General features: G+C 37.3%; 1 protein-coding gene across 2 annotated transcripts in view; it reads left to right on the top strand.

Moving 5' to 3' along the window:
* The window catches only part of ZFR (zinc finger RNA binding protein), an 82746-nt gene extending 57088 nt beyond the window's left edge, over positions 1 to 25658 (top strand). For both annotated transcript variants that reach the window (XR_011650600.1, XM_024578564.4), the window contains 3 exons: positions 17115 to 17226; positions 17332 to 17429; positions 19857 to 25658. Coding sequence is in view for 1 of the 2 variants with exons in the window: in XM_024578564.4 (XP_024434332.1) it covers positions 17115 to 17226; positions 17332 to 17429; positions 19857 to 20036 (390 nt within the window). In the remaining variant the exon portion in view is untranslated. The remainder of the gene's footprint in view (positions 1 to 17114; positions 17227 to 17331; positions 17430 to 19856) is intronic.
* The last annotated feature ends 936 nt before the right edge of the window (positions 25659 to 26594 follow it).

Below are 26594 nucleotides of genomic sequence, written 5' to 3'. Positions count from 1 at the left end.
TTAAAGATGGATCCAGCTATATGTTTCACCAGACCAATTTGCCAGTTATTCCAATACCATTAAACTATTTAATAATTATTATCTGTTCTCCCAACCCCCACTTTGAAATATCATCATTATTATAAACCAGTGGTTCTCAACCAGGAGCAGTTTTGCCCTCTAGAGGACATTGGCAATGTCTGGAGACATTTTTGGTTGTCAGAAATGGTCATCAGTAGCAGTGAGGTTGAGAAACCTATCATAAACCAAAGTTCCTTTTTTGTGGGCCTTTTTCTGTGGTTGTCTTTACTCCTGAGTCCATTTTCTTCTCTTACAATAAACTCTTAATTATTGAAGCTTCGTAGTGTGTTTTCAAGTGCTGATTGTGCTCTGCATCACATTCCTCCCTCTCCATTTTCTGCCTCCCATTATAAACACCATTTGCACAGAAGAAATTCTTCGGCTCTTGTGTATTTGTTCTTCCAAATGAACTTGACTACCATTTTGTTCATTTTCTCCAAAGTTCTAGTAATGTTTTCTAAGTAGAACTGCATTGAATTAATAAGTTAATTTGGTGAATATCATCACTTTTATAATATTAGCTCATCCAAGAGTATGGGATATCCTACTTACAGAAATTAATTTTATGTACCTATTTAGATTTGAATAGAATGTACATGTTATTTGTGGGGGGGAGGGTTGTACCTGATTATTTCAGAGTTTTTTTCCTCACATTGTATTTTCTGGTTATTGTTTATGTATATAAAAGCTATTAGCTTTGGATATTAATTTTGTAACCCACCACCTGACTCATTCCTTTCTTTGTAATAGTTTTTTTTTCATGTGATTCTTTTGGGTTTTCTAGTCTTAGAATCATATCTAAAAGTGGTATTTTGCCTTCTCAATATTTTCCTTTTTCTCATTTAATCAATACAATATTTCTAAAACAAATATGGAATAAAAGAAATAATGTTATTGTATGTTATGTTCCTCATTGTATTGAAAATGCTTCTAGTGTGTTAACTGTGATGTAGCTTTTTGAGATACTTACTTTATCATATGAGAAGTATCAATATTTTCCCAATTTGCTAAGTAATTTTGAATTAGGAATGGAAATTGAATTTTATCAGATTTTCAAGGTTTATTGATATGAATACATAGCCGTTTTTCCTTTTATCTGTTAATATACAAATAAGTGTTTTCATATTTAGTTACATTTGCATTCCAGAGTTGAGTCACATACACTATTGACCGATCTTAATGAACTGTTCAGTTCTGTTTGCTGATAGAAATTTGCAAAATTTTGGAATTTTGAAGTGGTAGACAATTTTTTGTAGTTTTCTGTGTGTCCCCTTGGTCAGACTTTGAAACAATAATGAACTAACTATAAAAACAGTTTGGAAGCCCTGGCTGGTGTGGCTCGGTGGATTGAGTGCTGGACTGCGAACCAATGGGTCGCCGGTTTGATTCCCAATCAGGGCGTGCGCCCGGGTTGTGGGCCAGGTCCCCAGTCGGGAGGCAAGTACATATTGATGCTTCTCTCCCTCCCTTTCCCTCTCTGGAAATAAATAAATAAAATCTTCAAAAAGTAAATAAAAGTTGAAAAAAAAACCAGTTTGGAAGCTTTGGTCTTTCTTTAGACTCTGAAACTGTTTTAGTGGTATCAAAACCATCTGTTCATTTATAATTTATAAAATTCGCATGACATCATTAGTTCCCAATTTTTTTAAGGTGTAGTGTTTTTTAATTTTTTAATTTTTAAAAAATTATTGTTGTTCAAGTACAGTTGTCTGCTTTTACCTCCCACCACTCCCCCCCATAAATCCTTTCTATTGTGATTAATACAATTTTTCTCTCTTCTGGGGTTAATGTCCATAACTTTTATCTTCCTAGAAAACCAGTTCAGCCAGATATCGCAGATTTTACTAACTTAGGGTTTTGTTAATATATTGCAGCATATTTATTACTACTTTTTCTGTTTTAATTATTCCTTGATTAATTTGACAAACCAGTAATAGCAGTTGCCTTATAGGAGCAAAATGACGAATGGATATTTCAGTATTTATTTGTGATCAGAATTCACTAAATTCTTACTAGTTTTTTTTTTTAGCTGTCAAGGCAGTATGTTATTTTATTTTTAATTATATCAGTTATGCTGTTATAGTTGTCCTGATTTTTCCCCCCTCTGCCCCCTGCTCCACAGAGCATCCCCCACTACCTCAGGCAGTACCCCCCACCATTATTCATGGCCATGGCTCATGTGTGTAAGTTCTTTGGCTACCCATTTCCTATACTATACTTCTATATCCCCATGGCTATTCTGAAACTACCTAGTTGTACTTCTTACTCCCCTCTCCTCTTCACCTATTCCCCCACACCCAGCTCCCATCTGGCAACCAACAAAATGCTCTTTGTATCCATGAGTCTGTTCCTGTTCTTGTTTGCTTAAATTTGCTTTTTAGATTTGATTGTTGATAGATCTGTATTTATGCCATTTTATTGTTCATAGTTTTGATCTTCTTTTCCTTAAATAAATCCTTTTAACATTTCGTATAATAATGGTTTGGTGATGATGAACTCCTTTATTTTTTTCTGGTAGGGGGAGCACTTTTATCTTCCTTTCAGTTCTCAGTGATAGCTTTGCTGGGTAGAGCTATCTTGGCTATAGGTCCCTGCTTTTCATAACTTGGAATATTTTTTGCCAGTCCTTCTAGCCTGCAGTTTCTTTTGAGGAATCAGCTGACAGTTTTATGGGAACTCCCCTGCGGGTAACTTAATTGTTTTTCTCTTGCTGCTTTTAAGATTCTCTCTCTCTTTCTTTGGCATTTGTATTATGAACATGACTTGGAGTGGGCCTCTTTGCATCCATCGTGTTTGGGACTCTGTGCTTTCTGGACTTGCGTGTCTACTTCCGTCACCAAATTAGGGAAGTTTTCATTACTTTTTCAAGTAGATTCCCAATTTCTTGCTCTTTCTTTTCTCCTTCTGGCACCCCTATGATGTGAGTGTTGGACCTCTTGAAGTTGTCCCAAAGGCTGCTTATACTATCCTTTTTTTTGGATTCTTTCTTCGTGTTCTGATTGGTTGTTTCTTGCTTGCTTCTGTTCCAAATTGCTGATTTGATTCTCGGCTTCATCCACTCTACTGTTGTTTCCCTGTAAATCATTCATTTCAATTAGTGTATCCCTTGTTTCTGACTGTCGTTTTTATGCTGCTGAGGTGCTCGCTAAGTTCCTTGAGCATCCTTATAACCAGTGTTTTGAACTCTGCATCTGATAGACTGATAATCTCCATTTTGTTTAGCTCTTTTCCTGGAGTTTTGACCTGTTCTTTCATTTGGGCCATGTTTCTCTGTCTCCTCATTTTGGCAGCCTCCCTGTGAGTTCCTATGTATTAGGTAGAGCTACTTTGACTCCATGTCTTGGTAGAGTGGCCTAATGTAGCAGGTGTCCTATAGGATCCAGTGGCACAGGCTCCCCTACCACCCAAGCTGGGTACTTGAGGTGCGCCCTTTGTGTGTGCTGAGTAAACCCTCCTCTTGTAGTTGAGCCTTGATTGCTGTTGGCAGGTCAATGGAAGGGATTTCCTCAGGCCGGTCAGTTGCAAGGAATGGCTGTGACCACTGACCAGCACCCTCTGCCCTCTGTGGAGGATCAGCTGTGTGAGGGCAGAGTGCTGGAGCTCCAGTGTGGTCTGTAACCGTCCACTGGGCATGCTGGCCCTGGGGTTTCCGGGGTTGTGCAGGGCAAGGCCAGCCCCTATGTGTGTTTTGCCTGGGGCCAGCCTGCCTGGGCTATAAAGCAATCTGAGATGGCTGCTGCTTGTGCTGGGTTTGGAGATTGCCAGGGGAAGACAAGCAGTGAATCTAGACTGGCTGCTGCTAGTGCCAAGCCTGGGGCTCACTGAGGCCAGCTGTTGCTTGTTTGAGAGGAGTTAGAAAGTTGTGAAGCATGAGCCAAGACCAGCCATTCATATGAAAAAGCAGCCTGGGTGGGTCTGTAAGTTGGGGTGGGGTGGAATGGAGTCTCAGGGGATCTCTAGGGCTGGGCAGTGTTAGCCAGGTTGGTGGATGTGGCACCAGCTTGCTGGCTCTGTGGGGGGAAGGTTCAGAAAAGGGACAACAATAGCCTCTGCTCTCCTTGCTGCCAGGCACTTCAGTTTCCTCCCTGTATACCACGGGTACCTCTCAAGAGGCTACTGTGGTGCTGGAGCTCAGAGGGAGTGAGACTGAGTAGGTGAGTCCTTGTGTGGGTGTGGGTTCTTTAAGAGGAACTGCTTGGTGCTCCAATGGCTTCTTCCACCAACTCAATTCCCAGTGAATTTTGCAGCCAGAAGTTATGGGGACTTTTCTTCCTGGCACTGGAACCCTCAGCTGGGGTCCCTGGTGTGAGGCTGGGACTCCTCACTCCCAAGATACCCCTCCTGAGTTTTTATCCACCACATGTGGGTATTGGACCTGCCTGTTCAGTGGCTATGCCCCTCGTTCTAGCCTGGATGGATATGGTTTCTCTAATTCCTAGTTGTCAGACTTCCATTCAACTCGATTTCTGATGGTTCTGAGTGATGGTGGTTCTATATTTTAGTTGTAATTTCTACGTCGATGTGTGAAGGTGTGAGCCATGTCTGCCTACTCCTCCATCTTGAGTAGTAGTTCTCTTAATAGATTTTAAATATAAAAGTTATGAGCATGGCCCTGGTTGGTATAGCTCAATGGGTTGAGCAAGGGCCTGTGAACCAAAGGGTCACCAGTTCAATTCCCAGTCAGGGCACATGCCTGGATTGCAGGCCTGGTCCCCAGTGAGGGATGCATGAGAGGCAACCACACATTAATGTTTCTTTTTCTTTCTCCCTCTCTTCTCTTCTCTCTGAAAATGAATAAATTAATTCTTTTAAAAGAATAGTTATAAGCATAATAACTTTAAATGTTAAAATTTTATAAAAATATAAGCATTATAATTTTCATTCTACTTCCTGCTTCTTTCAGTTTCAGTCCTCTCATTCCAGGTGCCTTTGAGGCCATTTCTGTTGTAGTAAGTCCAGGCTTCAGTACTTGTGAGGATGGTCTGCTAGGCCACTCTTTCTGAGCCACTTGTGGAGTCTGGAAGTCTAATATGTGCCGATGGCCCTTGCTGTCCTACACCATATTTTTCCTATTTACGAGAGATAGCCACAGGGCACTCTCTGCTTCAGGGGTGTGCAGGGTTATAAGAAATACATGGGAAAGGGGGGGTACACAGGTGAAAGGAATTATGGGGGCATGGGCCATGGCAGGGTGATGCTGGGGGAGTCAGAAGATAAGCGAAGCTCCTGGCTGATCTTTGAAATCATGTATTATATTAGTATATTTATAACATGATGGAAACACACCAAAGTAATCAGTATTTTGACATTTTTAATTATTCCTAGTATTATATATTTTTTAGGCAGTGATTTATCTTATTTTATTTCTTCTCCCCCAAGAGTCAGCTCTTTGGATTTATCTGTAAGAGCTAACCATTTTCCTCTTTAATAAGTCAATGATTTCTAATTTCTGTTTATTTTACATTTATTGTTATTATTCTTTTACAAACTTTTTGAGTTGGATACTTGTTTTATTCACTCACACTTTAATTATGTAGAGGTTTTAAAGCCCAACACGGATTTTTGGCTGTATATATAATGTTTTTCTCTTTATTTTCTATGCCATCTGAAATGTTTTAATATTGTCTTTAAGCTAAGAATGGTTTGGAGGGAATTTTTAAATTCTGCGTGATTGAAGGAAGGTAGATTTTGTTTTTGTAATTAACTTTTGGGTTTTTATAGCAGTGTGATCTAATAAATGTATTCTGCTGTTTGCAGTTTTTTAAATTTAAAATTTTTTCTTTGTTGTCTAATGATATGTATGGTTTTTATAAACTGGGCACTTAGAAGATGTATTCTCAACAGCATACAGTGTATAAATATATACCTCTTAGTGGAACTTCATTAGTCATTTTGTTTGTACCTTCTATATTCTTTCCTTACATCTTTTTTTGTTTACTTCATCTGTTCATAGACTGAATAAAGTGAATTAAAATCTACTTCTGTTGTATTTCCTACAGTTTCTGCTTTATTATTTTGTTGCAGTAATTTTTTTTTAAAGAAATAAACACTTAGGATAGTTATGTTGTGATTGAACACCTTGCCATTATAAAGGGCCTGTCATTTAACACGTTCTTCCATGAATTAATAAGAATTATTCATGCATTAATATCAAAACACTAGCTTTCCTTTTGTCAGCATTTGTTGGGTATAATTTTGTTCATTTTTTTGTATTCTTCTGTCCTTTGCCATAATTCTTATCTTTTTCTTTTTTTGTGAATGGGTTTTCTGGTTATTTAGACATGTAGTTGTTGCCCTTCTGTTTTCATTTGGTGTTCTCATTCATCTGTTTAACAATTTTAATTAATGCCTATCAACCTCTTGTCTATAAAAACTAAGAGAATTATCATACTTCTTTTATCTCTTTGTCCTTTGGGGTTTTTGTTTTTTCTTTCATTTGTTTCATTTCTTTAAGTAAAGTATCTAAACTTATTTCTTCATTTATATATCTTAATATGTGCTGATTCCACACTATTTTTAAACCTTAAAAGTGTAGAAATAACTATATATTCACCTTCTGTAGTCTTATTCTTTATGATTATTTAATGTTCTATATTTAAATTGTTCAGTGCCAACCACTAAGTTTTTTTCCTGGGGTTTCTCCTTTTCATTTCTTGACTGATTACATTTTATCATCAAATAGTTATCAAAGAATGTTTACATTTTTTTAATTTCATGTTTGAGAATCTGCCAGTTGACCATTATATTGTTAGGTCATTTTTCCCTCTCCATTTCTAGTGTCACTCCATTACCTTCCAGCATTGAGCATTGCTAAGTCCAAGTTCAGCCTAATTATTTTGCCCTTTTTCTACAGACTTCTGAAAGAATTCCTTGTTTATCCTGAATTTCAGTAATTTAGCCAAATTATGTCTTGGAATCTGTTGTTCACTGGTTTTTGTCCTGCAGATTTGATTTTTCTTTGTTTGCAGGGAAAAACAATTTTCTTATATCTGATCAATATGACTCTCTATTTTAGGGACATCTTATCCTTATGGTAGATTGCCTTTGTCTGGCATATCTGTTGTCTTCTCTGTGATTGTTTAATCTTTGTTTTCTTTTTTCTTGTGATTGTATTTTCAGCAGTAACTTGATTTTCAGCTATGTCCTAATATGCTGTGATAATTATAATTCATTAGTCTTGTAATAATGTTATTTTGTATTTCAGTTTTCTTTATTAGCTCTGTAATCTTTTCATCTCAATTTTGAGCTCTTAATTATATTGACTTTCATAGTCATCAAGTTTTTTTTAAGTATATTTTATTGATTATGCTATTATAATTTTCCCAGTTTTCCCCACTTTATCCCCCATCCACCATGTACTCCTCAATCCTCCCGCCTTCCCCCCTCCTTAATTCATGTCCATGGGTGGTACATGTAAGTTCTTTGAATTCTCTGTTTCCTATACCATTCTTAACCTCTCCCCATCTATTTTATGCCTGTCAATTATGCTGCTTATTCCATGTACCCTATCCCCCACCCCATTCTGTCCCTCCTTCCCACTGAAAACCCTCCATGTGATGTCCATTTCTCAGATTCCGTTCCTGTTCTAGTTGTTTGCTTCGTTTTTGTTGTTCTTCTGTTTTTTAGGTTCAGTTGTTGGTAAGTTGTGAGTTTGTTGTCATTTTACTGTTCATAGTGTTTGATCATCTTTAATTTCTTAGATAAGTCCCTTTAACATTTCATATAATAAGGGCTTAGTGATGATGAACTCCTTGAACTTGACCTTATCTGAGAAGCACTTTATCTTCCCTTTCATTCTAAATGATAGCTTTGCTGGATAGTCATCTTGAATGTAGGTCCTTGCCTTTCATGACTTGGAATACTTCTTTCCAGCCCCTTCTTGCCTGCAAGGTTTCTTTTGGGAAATCAGCTGACAGTCTTAGGGGCACTCCTTTGTAGGTAACTGTCTCCTTTTCTCTTGCTGCTTCTAAGATTCTCTCCTTGCTTTTAATCTTGGGTAACTTAATGATCATGTGCCTTGGTGTGTTCCTCTTTGGGTCCAACTTCCTTGGGACTCTGAGCTTCCTGGACTTCCTGGAAGTCTGTTTCCTTTGCCAGATTGGGGAAGTTTTCCTTCATTATTTGTTCAAATAAGTTTTTGACTTCTTGCTGTTCTTCTACTTTTGGCACCCCAATGATTCAGATATTAGAACGTTTAAAGTTCTTCCAGATGTTCCTAAGCCTCTCCTCATTTTTTTGAATTCTTGTTTCTTCATTCTGTTCTGGTTGGATGTTTGTTTCTTCTTTTTGTTCCAAATTGTTGATTTGAGTCCTGGTTTCCTTCCTGTCACTGCTGCTTCCCTGAATATTTTCCTTTATTTCACTTTGAGTAGCCTTCATTTGTTCCTTCATTTTGCGACCATACTCAGTCAGTTCTGTGAGCATCCTGATTACCAGTGTTTTGAACCCTCCATAAGATAGATTGACTGTCTCCTCACCGCTTAGCTCTTTTTCTGGAGTTTTGATCTGTTCTTTCATTTGGGCCATATTTCTTTGTCTCTGCGCACTGATTATGTTGTAAGGGGGCGGGGCCTTAGGTATTCTCCAGTGCAGGGCAACCCTCTTTGCTGAGTTGTGGCACTGTCTGTGGGGGAGGGGCCAGAGAGGGAACAATGCACCTCTCTTGCTCAGCTCTAACCCCTCTTTCCAACAAATTCTGGGTTGAGACTGGGAGTTTCTTCCACAGTGGCATCCCCCACCATAGTTTACAGTTAGCTTTGAGGCGTAGTTTCCCATTCAGCCAGCCCCACCCACATGGTCCTCCACCTTGCCCATCTTCTTCCCACCAGTTTGGGTGAATATTTCTTTAATTCCTTTGTTGTCAGAATTTCATGCAGTTTGATTTTCTGGCACTTCGGTTCTTTACTGTTTTTAGATTGGTTGTTATCCTCCTTTTGGTTGTGCATGGAAGCAAAGGGTTTCTACCTTCGCCTCCATCTTGGCTGGAACTCTTCGTCAAGTTTTTTTTATAACTCAAAACATTAGCTGATTATATCTTTATTCCCTTAAATTCAAATTCTCCAGAGTGAGTTTTTTTTTTTTTAAGAGGCGTTGATTTGTTGTTCCACCCATTTATGTATCTTCTGGCATGTGTCCTGACCAGAGATCAGACCTGCAACCTTGATATGTCAGGATGATGCTCTAACCAACTGAGCTACCCAGCCAGGACCCGAGTGGATTTTTTTTTAATTGACATTAGCTTTTAGACAAGTTTTGGTTCATAGCAAAATTGAGTGAAGTACAAGACAAGAGTTCCCACATACTCTAGGCCACATACAGTCTCCCCCATCAACATTTCGCAGTAGAGCAGTACATTTGTTAACAAGTGATGAACTTATATTAACCCATCACTATCACCCAGAGTTAATAGAAAATAGATTTTTCATCTGTTTTTCATGCTGTGTTTCACCCAAATACAAAGATACCATGCCTGGTTTGTTTTTGTTTTTCATCTCATTAGTGTTTAGCATCATCAGTTCCATTTTAAAATCAGCTTTTTGTGCTGAGACATTCCAGTAAGAATTGCTTTGAATATATGCACACGTTTTTAAATACATCTCCTTTTTCTCACTTGTGAGCTCTCCTTGGAGGGTTGCTCATGGAAAGAAGTAGGGTTTGGTTGCATGCAGCCTTGTTAGAAGCGTGCGTTGTGCTTTCTCCTCTGTCTTGATCAAATGCTCTGTAGTACTCTACGAGGTGGGTTCCACTGGCACATCTTTAGGCTTCAGGTTTCAAACCCAGGATGGGCTAGTGGAGCCTTCACCTATGCAGAAATCTCTGTGTTTGTATTTGTTTTCATCTCAGCAACAACTTATACTTCCCTAAGCCAAGAGGGGTTTGAGGGTATGTTAAGTAACTTTGGCAGACTTCTGTTGAGAGTTCACAGCCATCTTTGATAATACCACTTTTTCCCTAACCCTTACTCCTGTGGAAGATATTACCTTATTTATTTTTTTACCTGCATGTTAGGCAAATGTCTGTTGTTAGAGATAATTAGATGTGGATAGTATAGGATTCTTCTACTCTTCCTCACTTCCACAAAGGTTCTTTAAAAAAATTTTTTTTGTATTTACTTATTCCTAGAGAGAGGGGGACACGAGAGAGAAAGAGAAGGAGAAAAACATCAATGTGTGGTTGCCTCTTGCAAACCTACGACTGGTGACCTGGCCCACAGCCCAGGCATGTGCCGTGACTGGGAATTGAACCGGTGACCCTTTGTTCCACAGTCTGGCACTCAATCCACTGAGCCACACTAGCCAGGGCAAGATTCTTTAGGATGATAAATTCTATTACTTTACCTTTCCCAGATGAGATAGAAGTGGTCAGAAGGGGTTTTTACGTTTAGGAAAATTCTCTTGGGACCACCCGCAACATGATTTGTTACATGTCTCTCAGTAGTTGGGAAGTCCTTGGTAAAATGTTTTTGAATTTTTTTCACTCAACTGGCAACACCCACATCTTCTCTCTCTAGAAAGTCAAGTTAGGAGCTATGTGGAGAGTTGGCCAAGCTATTCAGTTTCTTGGGAATTTTCTTTTACTGGCCTTTTGTTTTGTTGACGCTATTACAGTTTTGCTTGGGGGGCTTTTTACCATCACCTTAACCAGAGAGTGACTTTAGTTCTTGGTCTTCATAAAGGAAATTTGAAATTCTTATGGTCTTTATTGTCAATATTATTTTAGTATTCAGATTACTTAATTTGATTAAACTTTAAATAACAATGCCTGCTTTTAGACTCTTCCTTTACCACTACAGTGAGTACTGAAAATGGTACTCTGCCTTCTAATTAGTTCTTCCTTTGTCCTGAATCCTTGGTGATGAAGTAAAGAAAATACAGGTAGTGTTTCTCTTGTCACGTTGGTCTGACATCAGAATTGTCATGTAGCATGTAAACCTCCTTTGGGGTGGTACACCTGCTGTAATTTGCAAAAGGCATATAGTTAATTTTCTAATGCTTACTGTATATTTCTAAACAGTGCATGTTAGGGTGAAGACTATTTTACCAAAAAATGATCTGTCACAACATGGCTGAACCTCAAAAATGTGAATGAAGCTAGACACAAAAGATCACACATTATTTGATTGCATTTGTATGAAATGTCCAGACTAGACAAATCCGTGGAGACAGAATACAAATTGGTGGTTGTCCTAGGCTAGGGGGAGGAAGGAGTGGGGAGAAACTGCTTAATAGTAACGAGCTTTACTTTGAAGTGATGGGAACGTTTTGAACTAGAGAGTGGTGGTGGTTGTAAAACATAGATGTACTAAATGCCGCAGAATTATTCACTTTAAAATAGTTCATTATATGTTATGTGAATTTTACCTCACTTTTTAAAAAAATGATCTGTCAAATGTAAATGAACAGTTCCCAAAGAAGGGTCTGAGAGAAATATAACTATACTTTCTGCTCAAATAACAGTTGAAATATGTGATTTAACACTTCTTCTTTTCACATGTTTTGTAGGTTTTTCAAGAATATTTTATTAGTTTTTAAATAATTATTTAATATTTTTTCCGTAATCTTTTATTCCCCTATACCCTCTTCTACTCGAGTATTTTACATAGACACAAATATTTACATTTTAGTGGTGGTGGCTCATAGTAAGAGAGTTCCTGTCTGTCACTTTTAGAACCAATGATGAGTTTTAAGTGATGGCACCACTGACATCTCACGACAACTAACGTTCCCTTAGATTGCAAAAGAACAGCAAATTATACTTGGACTTTATCATCTTATTCACTTTATTTTTCTATTTTTTATTTTTTTTCACAGTAAAGTCAACTTAAATAGTCAAACACTACAAGTAATTTAGACATTCACCAATAATAACATGGATACAAAAGTTGTACGTAGTCATACAATGTAATAATACTCAGCAAGAAAATTAGTGCATTGCCTCAACAACAAAACCAAGCAAAAGTAATCTCAAAAGTATAGTATCTAGCTAAAGAAACCAGATACTTCTCTGCATGATACCATTTATATAAAGTCCAAACAATATTAACTTATGCTATTTAAAATGATGTTGACAGTATATGATATTTTAATATTTCATGTATTTTCTTGGGATATACTTAGATAGATGTATCCTTTTGTGGTAATTCATTGAGCTGCACATTATAATTTTGTGCATTTTTATATATAAATGTTACTCAAGTAAAATATTTTATTTTAAAACATGACAGCCTCATGACTGGTTTACTTCTCTTACTTGATTTTGACTGATAAAATTTTTTTATCAGTTTAACTCCTGGGTTTTTTTTAAAGTATATTTTACTGATTATGCTATTACAGCTGTCCCATTTTCCCCCTTTTAGTCCCCTCCACCCTGCACACTGCCTGCCACCCACATTCCCCACCTTTCGTTCATGTCCATGGGTCATTCATATAAGTTCTTTGGCTTCTACATATCCTATACTATTCTTAACTTCTCTCGGTCTATTTTCTACCTACCATTTATGCTATTTATTCCCTGTACCTTCATTCACTTTAGCTTAATAACAACTTAGCACTTAGCTACTCCTCAATTAAAACCATCTACTTAAATGCCCATGTACTCTCCCAAATTATCAATAGCTGTGAGTAAACTTTTTTTTTCCCCCCACAAGACTTGACAGTTTTTAGCCCTGGCTGGTGTAGCTCAGTGGATTGAGCGCGGGCCTGTGAACCTTGGTGGTACTGAACCTTGGTGGTGAACCTTGTTGCTGGTTTAATTCCCAGTTGGGGCACATGCCTGGGTTGCGGGCCAAGGTTCCCAGTGGGGGATGCATGGGAGGCCACCACACATTAATGTTTCTCTCCCTCTATTTCTCCCTTATCTTCTCTCTAAAAATAAATAAATAAAATCTTAAAAAAAAAAGACGTGACAATTTTTAATAAGAATTGTTGACTATAAAATAAGATACTATGTTTAAATATAATACACAAAACATCTGGCAAATAGATTTAAGAATGGAAGTCTCATGCACAGAGCAATATTACCTATGTCAGCTGGAATACAGAAATGGCTTCTGTATATACAGTTGCTTGTTGAAATGGTATTCGTAAAGTCCTATTTTAATTACATAAACTCTTTATTTGTAAGATGGGGATAGTAGTCATATCTGTCTTCTCACAGTGATTGTGATGATCAAAATTGAATAATGTATGTAAAGATTCGGAACAGTGCTTTAGTGTATAATGATGAAGAGGATAACTGCTACTATTACTATTATTTAACCAGAATTCCTAGTGTGAGATATTTCAGTTGTTCCCAGTCATTATAGACAAACAGCTGCACTAAATATTTCTTTGTGCTTTCATTTAAGTATAATAGCCCTATTTAAATCTTTAGTAACAAAAACAGGATTAGAGTCTGACAGACCTGGGTTAAAAATCCTAGTCTCTACCTTGTAATTGTGTGATGTTAGACAAGCTACTTAACCTATGTAAGTTTTCTTTTTTTAATCTTTAAAATGTGGTTTTAGCATCTAGTTGTGATAATTAAATAAAACCATTCGTTTAAAGTGCTTAGCATGGTGCCTGCCACTTAGTAAGTGCTGCTGTTACCAGTACTGCAGGAGACAGGCCCTGGCTGGATTGCCCAGTTGATTAGAGCGTCATCCTGATAGGCCCAGGTTGCAGGTTTGGTCCCTGGTCAGGGCACATACAAGAGTGTCATAACAAATCGATGTTTCTTTCTCTCTTCTCCCCAATCTCTAAAATCAGTAAATGAAGAACAATTGAAAAATATGCTACTAGACTTGGTAGGGAAAATATGCTACTAGATTGGAAGGAAAACTATGCTCCATGACTTTTTTTAAACAAATATTGCAATCATTTCTTTCAAATCATTTGTTTCAAATCATTTAATGTAGAGAGCTTTTCTTCTTAAATAACTTAAGTCCCTAAGATCCTTTACATTACAGCCTAAATATCATTTCTCTAATTTGATTCTTCATCTTTGATAATTGTCCTTTTACTTTTGAATGCATGTATGCATATTTCAGAGTTTATAAACTACATGTATTCTACTTTTGTTGCTTTCCTAACTGTAGATACCTGCTTAGAGAATAACCATGTTCTGTAGAAAATTAATATTTTTAATTGCTTGCTTCACAGCAAATGATCTTAGAAGTTCGGATAATTGACTTAGTTTCATTGTGTGTTTAAATATATTAACTTACTGTTTTCCATAAATAATCCATTTCTTTCTTGGTTTTTAATTAATTTTAATCTACCTTTATATACAAGTATAAATCACAAATTCCCACTTCATAATGTCAGTCAGCAGATTTTGAAAAAGCTTTGAATTACTTGAAACACATTTTTTTCCTTGACATAAAGATTATAGGTGATTATTTAATACTTTTTTCTTAACATTCTCTAAAGGAACTTAGTAAAAGTTTGAGGTATTTATAGCAAGTTGAATATTTTATAATTTCAATTTTACATTTTTAGCACAAAATCAGTAAGTAATTTGCTTATTACCTTGGTTCTTTTTGTAAGCAGGATTGTTTTCACATTCTTTCCTGGAGTATTCTGTTTCACAAATATTTACTGAGTATTTTCTGTATGCTGAGTATTTTCATTTATGCTAGGCCTAGCATTCAAAATATATGACATTGACCTTATCCTTCAGAATTTCAGTCCATTGGACATCTTAAAATAATACTTGATTTGTTCAGCAAGGAGAGATTTTTATTACACATTCATAGATTTGTCTGGAAAACTGAAGCTAATTCCTTATTAACATACTAAAATTTTTTTAATGAAAATCCTTTTAAAATGTGTTGAACGATGTCTGAGTTCTTCAAACTGCGTAAACTAAACCATCTGGAATTTTTTAGTTTTGATTTACATTTATCATTATAAACATTTAATTTTTTTTCCAATCTCTCATGCTGCTGTCATTTTTTTTTAAATTGCTTTTAGAGGGATGGGGCAGAGAAAAACATCAATTTGTTTCACCCATTTATGCATTAATTGGTTGATTCCTGTATGTGCCCTGACCAGAGATCAAACCCACAACCTTGTTGTATGGGGACAATGGTCCAAACATACCCAGCAAGGGCCTATTCATTTTACTTGAATGACCAGTAAAAGCTGTCATTTTTTACTGCCGTTAATGTGCACTGTCTTTTTTTAATTCCCATCTCTCTTACAATCTCATTTTTCACATGTCCAAACATCTTAGAATTCTTATTTTAAAAATCTGAGTAATGGCTTTTGGAGTGAATAGCTTGACATAGTTGTTACCTCTGATTAAATCTGAGCATTTTGAGCAGGCAACTAAAAATGGATTCTCACTAAGGTATTTTCAGCTTCAGTATTATTTTAAGGATTTTGTTATATTTCTAGTCTATTTAATTTCTTTGAATTGTTATTGGTGGTATTTTTTAAAATTTAAGTTACTGGTAAAAGCTACAACATGGGTGAACCTTAAACATTATGCTAAGTGAAGGAAACCAGACACAAAAAGCCACTTTTTACATGGTTTCATGTGTATGAAATGTCCAGAATAGACAAATCTATAGAAGTAGAAAGTTATTTAGTCATTGCCAGGGGAATGGAGGAAACGGAGAATGGAGAATGACTACTAATGGGCATGGAGTTTCTTTTAGGGATGATGAATGTGTTCTGGAATTAGATAGTGGTTATGGTTGAACAACTTTGTAAGTACACTGGAAACCACTGCATTGTAGCCCTGACAGTTACGGCCCATTTGGTTGGGCATCGAACTGCAAAGCAAAAGGTCATTGGTTTGATTCCCAGTCAGGGTGCATACAAGAGACAGCTGATTGATGTTTCTCTTCTTCTCTTCCTCCCTCCCTTCCCCTTTCTCTAAAAATAAATAAAATCTTTAAAAAAAAACCCCACTGAATTGTAAACTTTAAACTTGAGAATGGTCCTGGCTGGTGTGTAGCTCAGTGGATTGAGTGCCGGCCTGCAAACCAGAGGGGTCGTTGGTTTGATTCCCAGTTGGGGTACATGCCTGGGTTGCCAGCTAGATCCCCATTAGGGGATATGTGAGCGGCAACCATACATTGATGTTTCTCTTCCTCTCCCCCTCACTTCCCCTCTCTAAAACTAAATAAATAAAATCTTTCCAAAAAAAAATAAACTTTAGAATGAATGTTATGGGAATAATATGTCAATTTTTAGAATCTAAATGAAATCAAGTTTTTTAATAGGCCCCTAAAAATACTTCATTGGGTTAACTGCTTTCTAAATCTGTACTTTTGTATTATATCCATTGGTTTAGATTTTGAGTCTCTCAAAAGTAATTTACAGTCAAAGCATAATTTATATTTTCCTTAGGAATGATAGAGGTTCAGTTATGCATTAAATGAAAATTTAGATAATATACATTGTTTGTAAAGGGAAAACCAAAAGTCTTCTCTACTTAGAAGACTGGCCTCCTGCTCTGGCTGGTGTGGTTCAGTGGATTGAGTGCCAGCCTGAAAACCAAAGGGTGTAACTGGTTCGATTCCCAGACTGGGGCACATGCCTGGGTTGTGGGCCAGGTCCCCAGTAGGGGTCTCCCGAAAGGCAACCACAAACTGACATTTCTCTTTTTGTGATGCCTTCCCTTCTCTAAAAACACTTAAGTAAAATCTTAAAAAAAAAAAAAAGATGATGATTGGCCTTATGTAAGTCCCTAGTACACATCATCAGTCTGTAGGTATTAAAAAGCAAATGTATGTGAGCTTCTAAATATCTAAAGAATTTTAAGGACTCTCCTATTTTAGTAGGAAAGGATAGCAATAATTTAAACAATTAAAAAACCTCTACTCTGTTTTTCTTCATTGAGAATAAATTATAAAATCTTTTTAAAATGAGGTTTTATATTGTCTTACGAGTTTTTTCATTATTTTATAGTTAACTTTTTCTATTACATGCAATCTTATATTCTGTTTTTGTGATTTGTTCTATGTAACTTTTTCAATCTTTAAAGTGTTTAATTTTCATTAAGTAGTTTGTCATTTTCTTGATGGGTCTGTAAGCTGTTAAACACGTTTATGTTTTTATCTTTAGGCTATGGAGTTACTAGTAGAGAAAGCAATCAGCAGTGCTTCTAGTCCTCAGAGCCCTGGAGACGCACTGAGAAGGGTTTTTGAGTGCATTTCTTCAGGGATTATTCTTAAAGGTAAGTTTTACTTCATTTTCAATGTTTGTGTTTGATAATTAAATAAGAACTCTTTTTTCTTTTACAAAAGCTAATGTCTTTTTCTCACAATTGTGATGGCTGTAGGTAGTCCTGGACTTTTGGATCCTTGTGAGAAGGATCCCTTTGATACCTTGGCAACAATGACTGACCAGCAGCGTGAGGACATCACATCCAGTGCACAGGTGAGTGTGTTCCTGTGTAATCCCAAAGCTTTGTTGGGTCACTGCCCTAGGGTTTTATTTTTGTATGGTTGTCCTTTAGAAGAAATAATGTATAGTATTCATTTTTCTGCTGCTTTAATAAGTAAGTCCTTAAAGGGAATTGTAATTTAAACTAGATTTCACTAATATGGTCTGAAATTGTATTATTTTAAGTATGTATGTATCTAGTTAAGTATATTATATAAATGTAAAAGTCAAGCGGTATTTTCAGTGTCTCATCAAATCTGAGTATTAAATTATATGTCAATATCAGTAGAGAAACTTACGTCATCTGGTTGTGCAGAAGTGATATACTGTGTGGTTTATGGTAATTATTGTTATAATTTAGCCTCTCCTGCCTCTAGGTGTGTAATGTAGTGATTAAAGGTGTGCACTCAGGAGTCATGACTCCCTGGTTTGAATACTAGTTCTGCCATCTCATCTATAAAACGGGAATAAAAGCATTATCTGGCTCAAGTTGGAAGGATTAAATGAATTAATATGTATAACTATAAAGTGTATGTTATGTGGCATTGTGTCAGCTCTGGTACCTGGTGACTGAATGAATGAGTCATGTACATAAGGTCCTGTCCTCAACAGTCCTCCTCAGCTCCTGTAGACTCATGCCTGTGACTGGCTTCCTTTGTAGAATCAGTCCATCTCTTATTTGGTCTTTCTCTTTTCCTACTGCCTTCTCATAGTATGCCCAAAGTAGGACAGCTTCAGTTTTGTCATTTTTGATTACAACGAAGCTTCAGGCTTAATTTGCTCTGGGAACCACTTATTTGTTTTTCTGGTGGTCTGAGATATCTGGAGAGCTTTCCTCCAATACCATATTTCCAATGACTCAATTTTTTTTCCTATTAGCCTTCCCTGTCCAGCTTTTATATTGGCTATCATTATCAGTTATCAATCCTATTAGAAGACTAATTATGGAAAAGGAAAAAATATGTGAACCTAAAGAATGAATGAAAAAAATTGATCAATTTAACAACTGCTATATAGTTTTCCATGTTTTTGATTCCAGAAATGTACTATATCAGCTGAAGAAAAGGATTAAAAATAGTCTAAACAGCAGCCATTTTGAAAAAATAGTTTGATTCCTAGGTATATACCCAATAGAACTGAAAATATGTCTACACAAAAACTTGTACATCAGTGTACATAATGGCATTATGCATAATTGGTATGAAGTGGAAATGTCCCAATGTTCAGTTGATGAATGGGTGGATAAACAAATATACCATATTTTTCAGACTATAAGACGCACTTACCCCCCCAAATTTGGAAGGAAAATGGGGGTGCGTCTTACAGTCCAAATGTAGCTTACCTGGCTGGCGGGGGGCAGTGGAGTGGGATCACAGGAGGCAGGAACAGGACCACCGTTTTTGCTTCAGAAATTTTTTTCCTATTTTCCTCCTCTAAAACCTAGGTGCATCTTATGGTCCAGTGCGTCATATAGTCCGAAAAATACAATAGTATATCCATACTCTAGAATATTATTCAGTCATTGAAAGGAATGTACTGATACACACTGCAATATGGATGAGCCTTGAAAATCTTATGCTGAATGAAAGAAGCGAAGCACAAAGTGCCATACGACTCTCTATGTAAAATGGCTATAATAGGCAAATCTGTAGAGACAGAAAGGTAGATTAGTGGTTGTCAGGGAAGTTGAATCTTATGTGACCTATGTCTCAAAAAATAGTAGAAACAATTACTCGAGGCTCATAACCATATAGTTAAAGTTGCCATTTAATCAAATGATTGTACAGTCTCCTTAAGTTAGTTTAAGGGATATGTTTTTCAGAAATTTGAGGACTAGATTAAATTGTCTCAGAAGTCCCTCTAGTTCCAAGATTTCATGGTATCTTGTGCCATCGGTGCCTAGCATATTCCTGTGTTTCCATAGCCATGTACTGAAAATCGTTTTCATTTGTGAAGTAACAAGCTGAAGAAGTGTGGTCCTCTTTTTGTAAACCTGGGGAAGTGTATGTATGTACACGTGTGTGTGCGTGTTCTGCTGGTGCTGAGCCTGCGCCCACGGGTATCACGGTGCGAAAATAGGTGACTGTGACCCAAAGAGGGGTTCACTCCGTGAATGAGACACTTGTCTTTTGCTCTGTGTTGTTTTGGGGTGTATTTTTAAATGAACATAATACTAAACTGTTTATAAAGATTTATTTTTTAATTTAGGTTAAAAAAATAAAACAAATTAGCATGCACACTGAAAAGCCTGAAAATAAAAACAACAGAACAGAGGGAGTATTTCAGTTATGACACTAATATTGTTCAAGGTATTTCTTTCATTAAACAGACACAGACTTCTTTGTATATGGGGGTATACATGTAATAATTATTATTTTGGTTTTTTTAAGTTAACTCTAAATTCCGATCTCTTTGTTGCAGTTTGCATTGAGACTCCTTGCATTCCGCCAGATACACAAAGTTCTAGGCATGGATCCACTACCCCAAATGAGCCAGCGTTTTAACATCCACAACAACAGGAAACGAAGAAGGGATAGCGATGGAGTTGATGGATTTGAAGCTGAAGGGAAAAAAGACAAAAAAGATTATGATAACTTTTAAAAAGTTTCTGTGAATCTGCAGTGTTAAAATAATAGGTGCCCATCTGTTGGCTGTTTTTCATTCATAATAATGTGTACTTCAAAAAATGTATCAAGAATTTCATAGAAGAACCAAGTTTTTCTGTGACATTAAAATCTTCATGTACAGTGTTAGGTATTATATGAATGGAAAGACACCCCCCAAAAATTGTGTTCCAGCTAGGGGGAAAACAGTGATTCAGATTTTTTTTTCCATTTTTTGGTTTTATTTACTGGTTGCCCTAGTTCCCCCTATTTTTGTGTCTTTTATTAAGTAGTCTTATTAAATCTTCACTGTATTTAATGCAGTATTTGTGCTTCAGTTGCTATGTGTATTTGAGATTTTTATTTAGAGGTTTTGTTTTTTGACACTAGTTCTTTGTGTTATAGATGATATCCTTTACTCTTTAATATTTTACAGCAGTACATTATTTTTTGTAACGTGAGACTGCAGATTTTTTTTGTTGTTTTATTCTATGTGTGATGGATTACAACACAAAAAGTTATCCTGCCATTTAAGTGCTCAGATTGAATATTTCTGCAGATCTTGTGACATTTGTCTCTTTAGTGTGATATATAAAGGTGTAATTAAGACAGATTTCTGTTAATCTAATCAAGTTTGCTGTTAGTTGTGCTTAGCAGTATAAAAGCTAATATATACTATATGGTCTTGCAACAGTTTTAAAGCCTCTGCATAATTGATAAAAATGCATGACATTTTTGTTTTTATAGACTTTTAAAATTATAATTTTAGGTTTGACAGGTAGATCTTTGTACAGTACACTTTTTGACATAGCAAGGCCAAAAATAACTTTCTGAATATTTTTTCTTCTGCATATGTGGAGAGGGCATTTTTCATACTATAAGTGGGCTCACCAATATTTTGGAAAGAACTTTATCATTGTGCAACTAACATCAGTAACTAGCCCTTAATTATGACAGTTCCGTACTGGTGTGTGTGAGATACTCTTAATGACTACTGCAGTGTAACACAATCGAGTGATTTCTCCCCACCCCATACCCTATCCCCCAGATAATTCACAGTTCTATTAACAGGTCGATAAAGTATTACTGATAAAAAAAATTAAGATTATCTAAGGGGAAAAAAACCAGAAAATTATTTGGTGTGGCCATCTTACATGCTTATATGTCCTACAAAAAGCTAAATATTCTAGCAGTGGTGTAATAAAAAGTTACATCTTACTGTTGATGTGTATATGCTCTGGTACACAGATGTCATTTTGTTGTCACAGCACTACAGTGAAATACACAAATAAAAACTTAAATTCATATAATGACTTAAATGTATTATATGTCAGAATTGACATCATAAACTACTTTTGCTTTGAAATGACTTATGCTTTAGTAAAACCATATTCAAATGTATTTAGTACTTAAATCTTGTTATTCCTGACAAGTGTTTGTTGCCTGAGCACATAATTTCCAGAAATTTTCAATAACATGCTGGTTCAATTTCTTTCTCGGGTTAGAATCTTCCCCTGGACTCTTGGAGGGCCAGGAGACTGTGGGAGATGACCATCGGGGAACTAGTACAGGAAACTCAGGCTTTTGTCCCATGTTTGTCACATACTGTCTGTGTCTGTTGGGCAAGCCTTTTTCTTTTTCTAATTCTAATATTTCTGGGTCTTATTTTATTCTTTTGGGTAATAAGTCACCCAGTAAAATTTTGGAAACTTGTTTTTCACAGTTGTGCCTAACAAAGAAGAAAGAACTGAAATTTATCACACTAATGACAGGTGTCATGTTTAGTGGTTTTGCACATTTTCCTTTTTAAAACTATCATAACAGTAAGAATAAGTGAAGGTGTTAATATTTCATATTTTTCAGATGAGGACATTGAAGTCCATAGTGGTTAACTTAAAGATCAGACATCAATTTAAGTGACATAGTTGAAATTGAGAGGTTTTAGCATTTATGCTCAGCATTTTGGCAGGCTGCTCCCTTTATCTTGCAGTTAGATTTCAAAAATGTTTTCGTCTTGTTTCAAAATTTTGCATTTGGTTTAGGTGTCTTCATCCATTTATACAAGTGGCACCATTTAAGTTTTTTACCAAAATAATTATTTCAGTATTTTTTTTCATGGCTAAATTGTTTTCATAGCCGGTGGATAGACCCACATTAACCATCTTGTATGAAATAACATGAACATATTTTAGTATCTTCTTCTTTGACAATTAAAAAAAATTTTTTTAATCCTCACCTGGGGATATATTTTTATTGATTTTAGAGAGGAAGGGGGAGAGAGAGAAAGGAAACATCTATTGGTTGCCACCCATACATACTCCACTGGGGATCGAACCCATAACCTACATATATCACCTGACTGGAGATGAAACTCACAATCTTGTGTACAGGACTAGGTTCCAACCAACTGAGTCACCCAGCCAGATCTGCTTTGACAACTTTTAAATTAAACTAAACTCTCTAGTCAAAAGCATCATTGGTTATCACCCTGCTGATGCATTCTTGAACCAATTGTTTTGGCAACTAATTTACTTAGCTGTTATTCTCTGCATCTCAGGCTGGTTCCTGTGCTATTAGTGCATACTCATGTTACAGTAAATTTAATGACACCAAAGAAAAAGTTGAGCCCTGGCTGGTGTGGCTCAACTGATTGAGTGCTGGCCTGCAAACCAAAATGTCACCTGTTCGATTCCCAATCGGGGCATATGCCTGGGTTGTGGGCCAGGTCCCACGTAGGGGGTGTGGGAGAGGTAACCAATCAATGTATCTCACAAATCAGTGTTTCCCTCTCTCCCTTCCCCTCTCTAAAGATAAAATCTTTAAAAAAACTTGATTTCTCTCACCCATCCCCAATTATATAATGCATTACAAATTAGTTTTGTCTTCACCGCTTGTTTTTTCGATCTCTTTGAAAGCTAGAATTAAAAATGCAAAATTAACAGCACGGCAAACCATCCTTGATTTTTTAAGCCAACAGTATTTTAAATCATTTCTCTGCTTAATGACAAAAAGCGTAAACTTTTTAAAAATATATATTTTTTAAATATATATTGATTATGCTCTTAAAGTTGTCCTGATTTTTTCCCCTTTGCCCCCATTTCCCCAGCATTCCCTGCACCCTCAGGCAATCCCCACACCATTGTTTATGTGCAAGTTCTTCAGCTACTATGTTTCCTATACTGTATGTTATATCCTCATGGCTATTCTGTGACAACCTATTTGTGCTGCTTAACCCCTTCACCCATTCCCCTGTCACTTCTGGCAACCATCAATTTTCTTAAATAAGTCCCTTTAACATTTCATATATTAATGGTTTGGTGGTGATGTACTTTAGGTTTTTTCATGTCTAGGAAGCTCTTTTATTGGTCCTTCGGTTCTCAATGATAGCTTTGCTGGGTAGAGAGCTATCTTAGCTATAGGTCCCTGCTTTTCATGACTTAGAATATTTCTTGCCAGTCCCTTCTAGCCTGCAGTTTCTTTTGAGGAATCAGCTGACAGTTTTATGGGAACTCCCCTGCGGGTAACTTAACTGCTTTTCTCTCGCTGCTTTTGAGATTCTATCTTTAACCTTTGGCATTTGTATTATGAACATGACTTGGAGTGGGCCTCTTTGTATCCATCGTGTTTGGGACTCTGTGCTTTCTGGACTTGCGTGTCTACTTCCGTCACCAAATTAGGGAAGTTTTCATTACTTTTTCAAGTAGATTCCCAATTTCTTGCTCTTTCTTTTCTCCTTCTGGCACCCCTATGATGTGAGTGTTGGACCTCTTGAAGTTGTCCCAAAGGCTGCTTATACTATCCTTTTTTTTGGATTCTTTCTTCGTGTTCTGATTGGTTGTTTCTTGCTTGCTTCTGTTCCAAATTGCTGATTTGATTCTCGGCTTCATCCACTCTACTGTTGTTTCCCTGTAAATCATTCATTTCAATTAGTGTATCCCTTGTTTCTGACTGTCGTTTTTATGCTGCTGAGGTGCTCGCTAAGTTCCTTGAGCATCCTTATAACCAGTGTTTTGAACTCTGCATCTGATAGACTGATAATCTCCATTTTGTTTAGCTCTTTTCCTGGAGTTTTGACCTGTTCTTTCATTTGGGCCATGTTTCTCTGTCTCCTCATTTTGGCAGCCTCCCTGTGAGTTCCTATGTATTAGGTAGAGCTACTTTGACTCCATGTCTTGGTAGAGTGGCCTAATGTAGCAGGTGTCCTATAGGATCCAGTGGCACAGGCTCCCCTACCACCCAAGCTGGGTACTTGAGGTGCGCCCTTTGTGTGTGCTGAGTAAACCCTCCTCTTGTAGTTGAGCCTTGATTGCTGTTGGCAGGTCAATGGAAGGGATTTCCTCAGGCCGGTCAGTTGCAAGGAATGGCTGTGACCACTGACCAGCACCCTCTGCCCTCTGTGGAGGATCAGCTGTGTGAGGGCAGAGTGCTGGAGCTCCAGTGTGGTCTGTAACCGTCCACTGGGCATGCTGGCCCTGGGGTTTCCGGGGTTGTGCAGGGCAAGGCCAGCCCCTATGTGTGTTTTGCCTGGGGCCAGCCTGCCTGGGCTATAAAGCAATCTGAGATGGCTGCTGCTTGTGCTGGGTTTGGAGATTGCCAGGGGAAGACAAGCAGTGAATCTAGACTGGCTGCTGCTAGTGCCAAGCCTGGGGCTCACTGAGGCCAGCTGTTGCTTGTTTGAGAGGAGTTAGAAAGTTGTGAAGCATGAGCCAAGACCAGCCATTCATATGAAAAAGCAGCCTGGGTGGGTCTGTAAGTTGGGGTGGGGTGGAATGGAGTCTCAGGGGATCTCTAGGGCTGGGCAGTGTTAGCCAGGTTGGTGGATGTGGCACCAGCTTGCTGGCTCTGTGGGGGGAAGGTTCAGAAAAGGGACAACAATAGCCTCTGCTCTCCTTGCTGCCAGGCACTTCAGTTTCCTCCCTGTATACCACGGGTACCTCTCAAGAGGCTACTGTGGTGCTGGAGCTCAGAGGGAGTGAGACTGAGTAGGTGAGTCCTTGTGTGGGTGTGGGTTCTTTAAGAGGAACTGCTTGGTGCTCCAATGGCTTCTTCCACCAACTCAATTCCCAGTGAATTTTGCAGCCAGAAGTTATGGGGACTTTTCTTCCTGGCACTGGAACCCTCAGCTGGGGTCCCTGGTGTGAGGCTGGGACTCCTCACTCCCAAGATACCCCTCCTGAGTTTTTATCCACCACATGTGGGTATTGGACCTGCCTGTTCAGTGGCTATGCCCCTCGTTCTAGCCTGGACGGGTATGGTTTCTCTAATTCCTAGTTGTCAGACTTCCATTCAACTCAATTTCTGATGTTTCTGATGGATGTTTCTGCATTTTAGTTGTTATTTTGATGTGGTTGTGGGGCGTGGCGATTGACGCCTGCCTAGGCCACTATACTGGTCTGCAGTCTACATAAACTTCTGTTTTGCACGGTCATGTTATTATGGTCTCAATATATATATTGGATCGGCCAAAAAGTTCATTCTGTTTTTTTCATAAGATGGTTATGGTAGTGCTTGGTTGTCTAACTTCATTTGAAACAATTTTGTTAGATTGTATTTTGTGACATCTGTCATATCTGTGCATTTAAAAAAACATTAAAATTGGTGAATTTTTTTGTGTAGCCACTTTAATATTGAAGATTGAAGAAAATATGCAACAGTTTGGGCATAGTATGCTTTATTTCAAAAAGGTAAAAACATTGAAATGGAAAACATTTGTGCAGTGTGTGGAGAAGGTGCTGTGACTGATGGAATGTGTCAAAAGTTGTGAAAGTCTCATGCTGGAGATTTCTTGCTGGATGATGCTTCGTGGTCAGGTAGACTAGTTGACAGCGATCAAATCAAGACATTAATTGAGAACAATCAGCGTTCTACCATGCAGAAGATTGCCGACATGCTCAGAATACCCAAATCAATAGTTACATGATTTTTGAAAATCAAAATTGTCTTTAATGGAAAAAATAAATGAACCAATTGTCCAACCCAATATTATGAATTTATGTTATGAACAGATCATTTAATAGTGTTCATTTTTATACTGAATTTGACAGACCCAATTTTTTAAAATGTTCCCAAGAAAGGGAAAACTTCTTAGTCTCATAGAAAGGTAATGTTCATAGCAGAGGTCTCCAATTTGATTGTTTATAAGAGTTCTCTGGAAAACATTCTAAAAATTAAGATTTCTAACCTCTAATTCCAAAGATTCTGACTGAGGAGGGCCAGAATAATCCTGAGAATGGGCATTTTAAGATGGCTTTCTCTTAGGTATGTGTTTGAGTGGTTGGTTTATACACACGTTGTAAAACTCAAAAGGTATAAAGGAGTATATGGCACAAAACATCTCCTGCCTCCCCTTGCTGCTTCCCAGAGGCAGTCCCTGTTACCCATTTGTGTCTTCTCTCCTACCTGGTCTGTGCGTGTTGCTCTGCACTGTGCCTTCTTTCCTTGTGTTACCGTGTATCTTGGAATCTTGTAGCTCGTTCCATGTGGGTACACATAGGGAAACCGTGACTAACGAGCACTATAGGATCATTCCGAGTTAGGTTCTTTCTCCAGTTATAGA

The sequence above is a fragment of the Desmodus rotundus genome, chromosome 1 (genome assembly GCF_022682495.2).
Source record: "Desmodus rotundus isolate HL8 chromosome 1, HLdesRot8A.1, whole genome shotgun sequence".
Taxonomy (NCBI): Eukaryota; Metazoa; Chordata; class Mammalia; order Chiroptera; family Phyllostomidae; genus Desmodus; species Desmodus rotundus.
The sequence above is the reverse complement of the archived record's forward strand: the minus strand, read 5'-3'. Positions and strand labels throughout refer to the sequence as shown.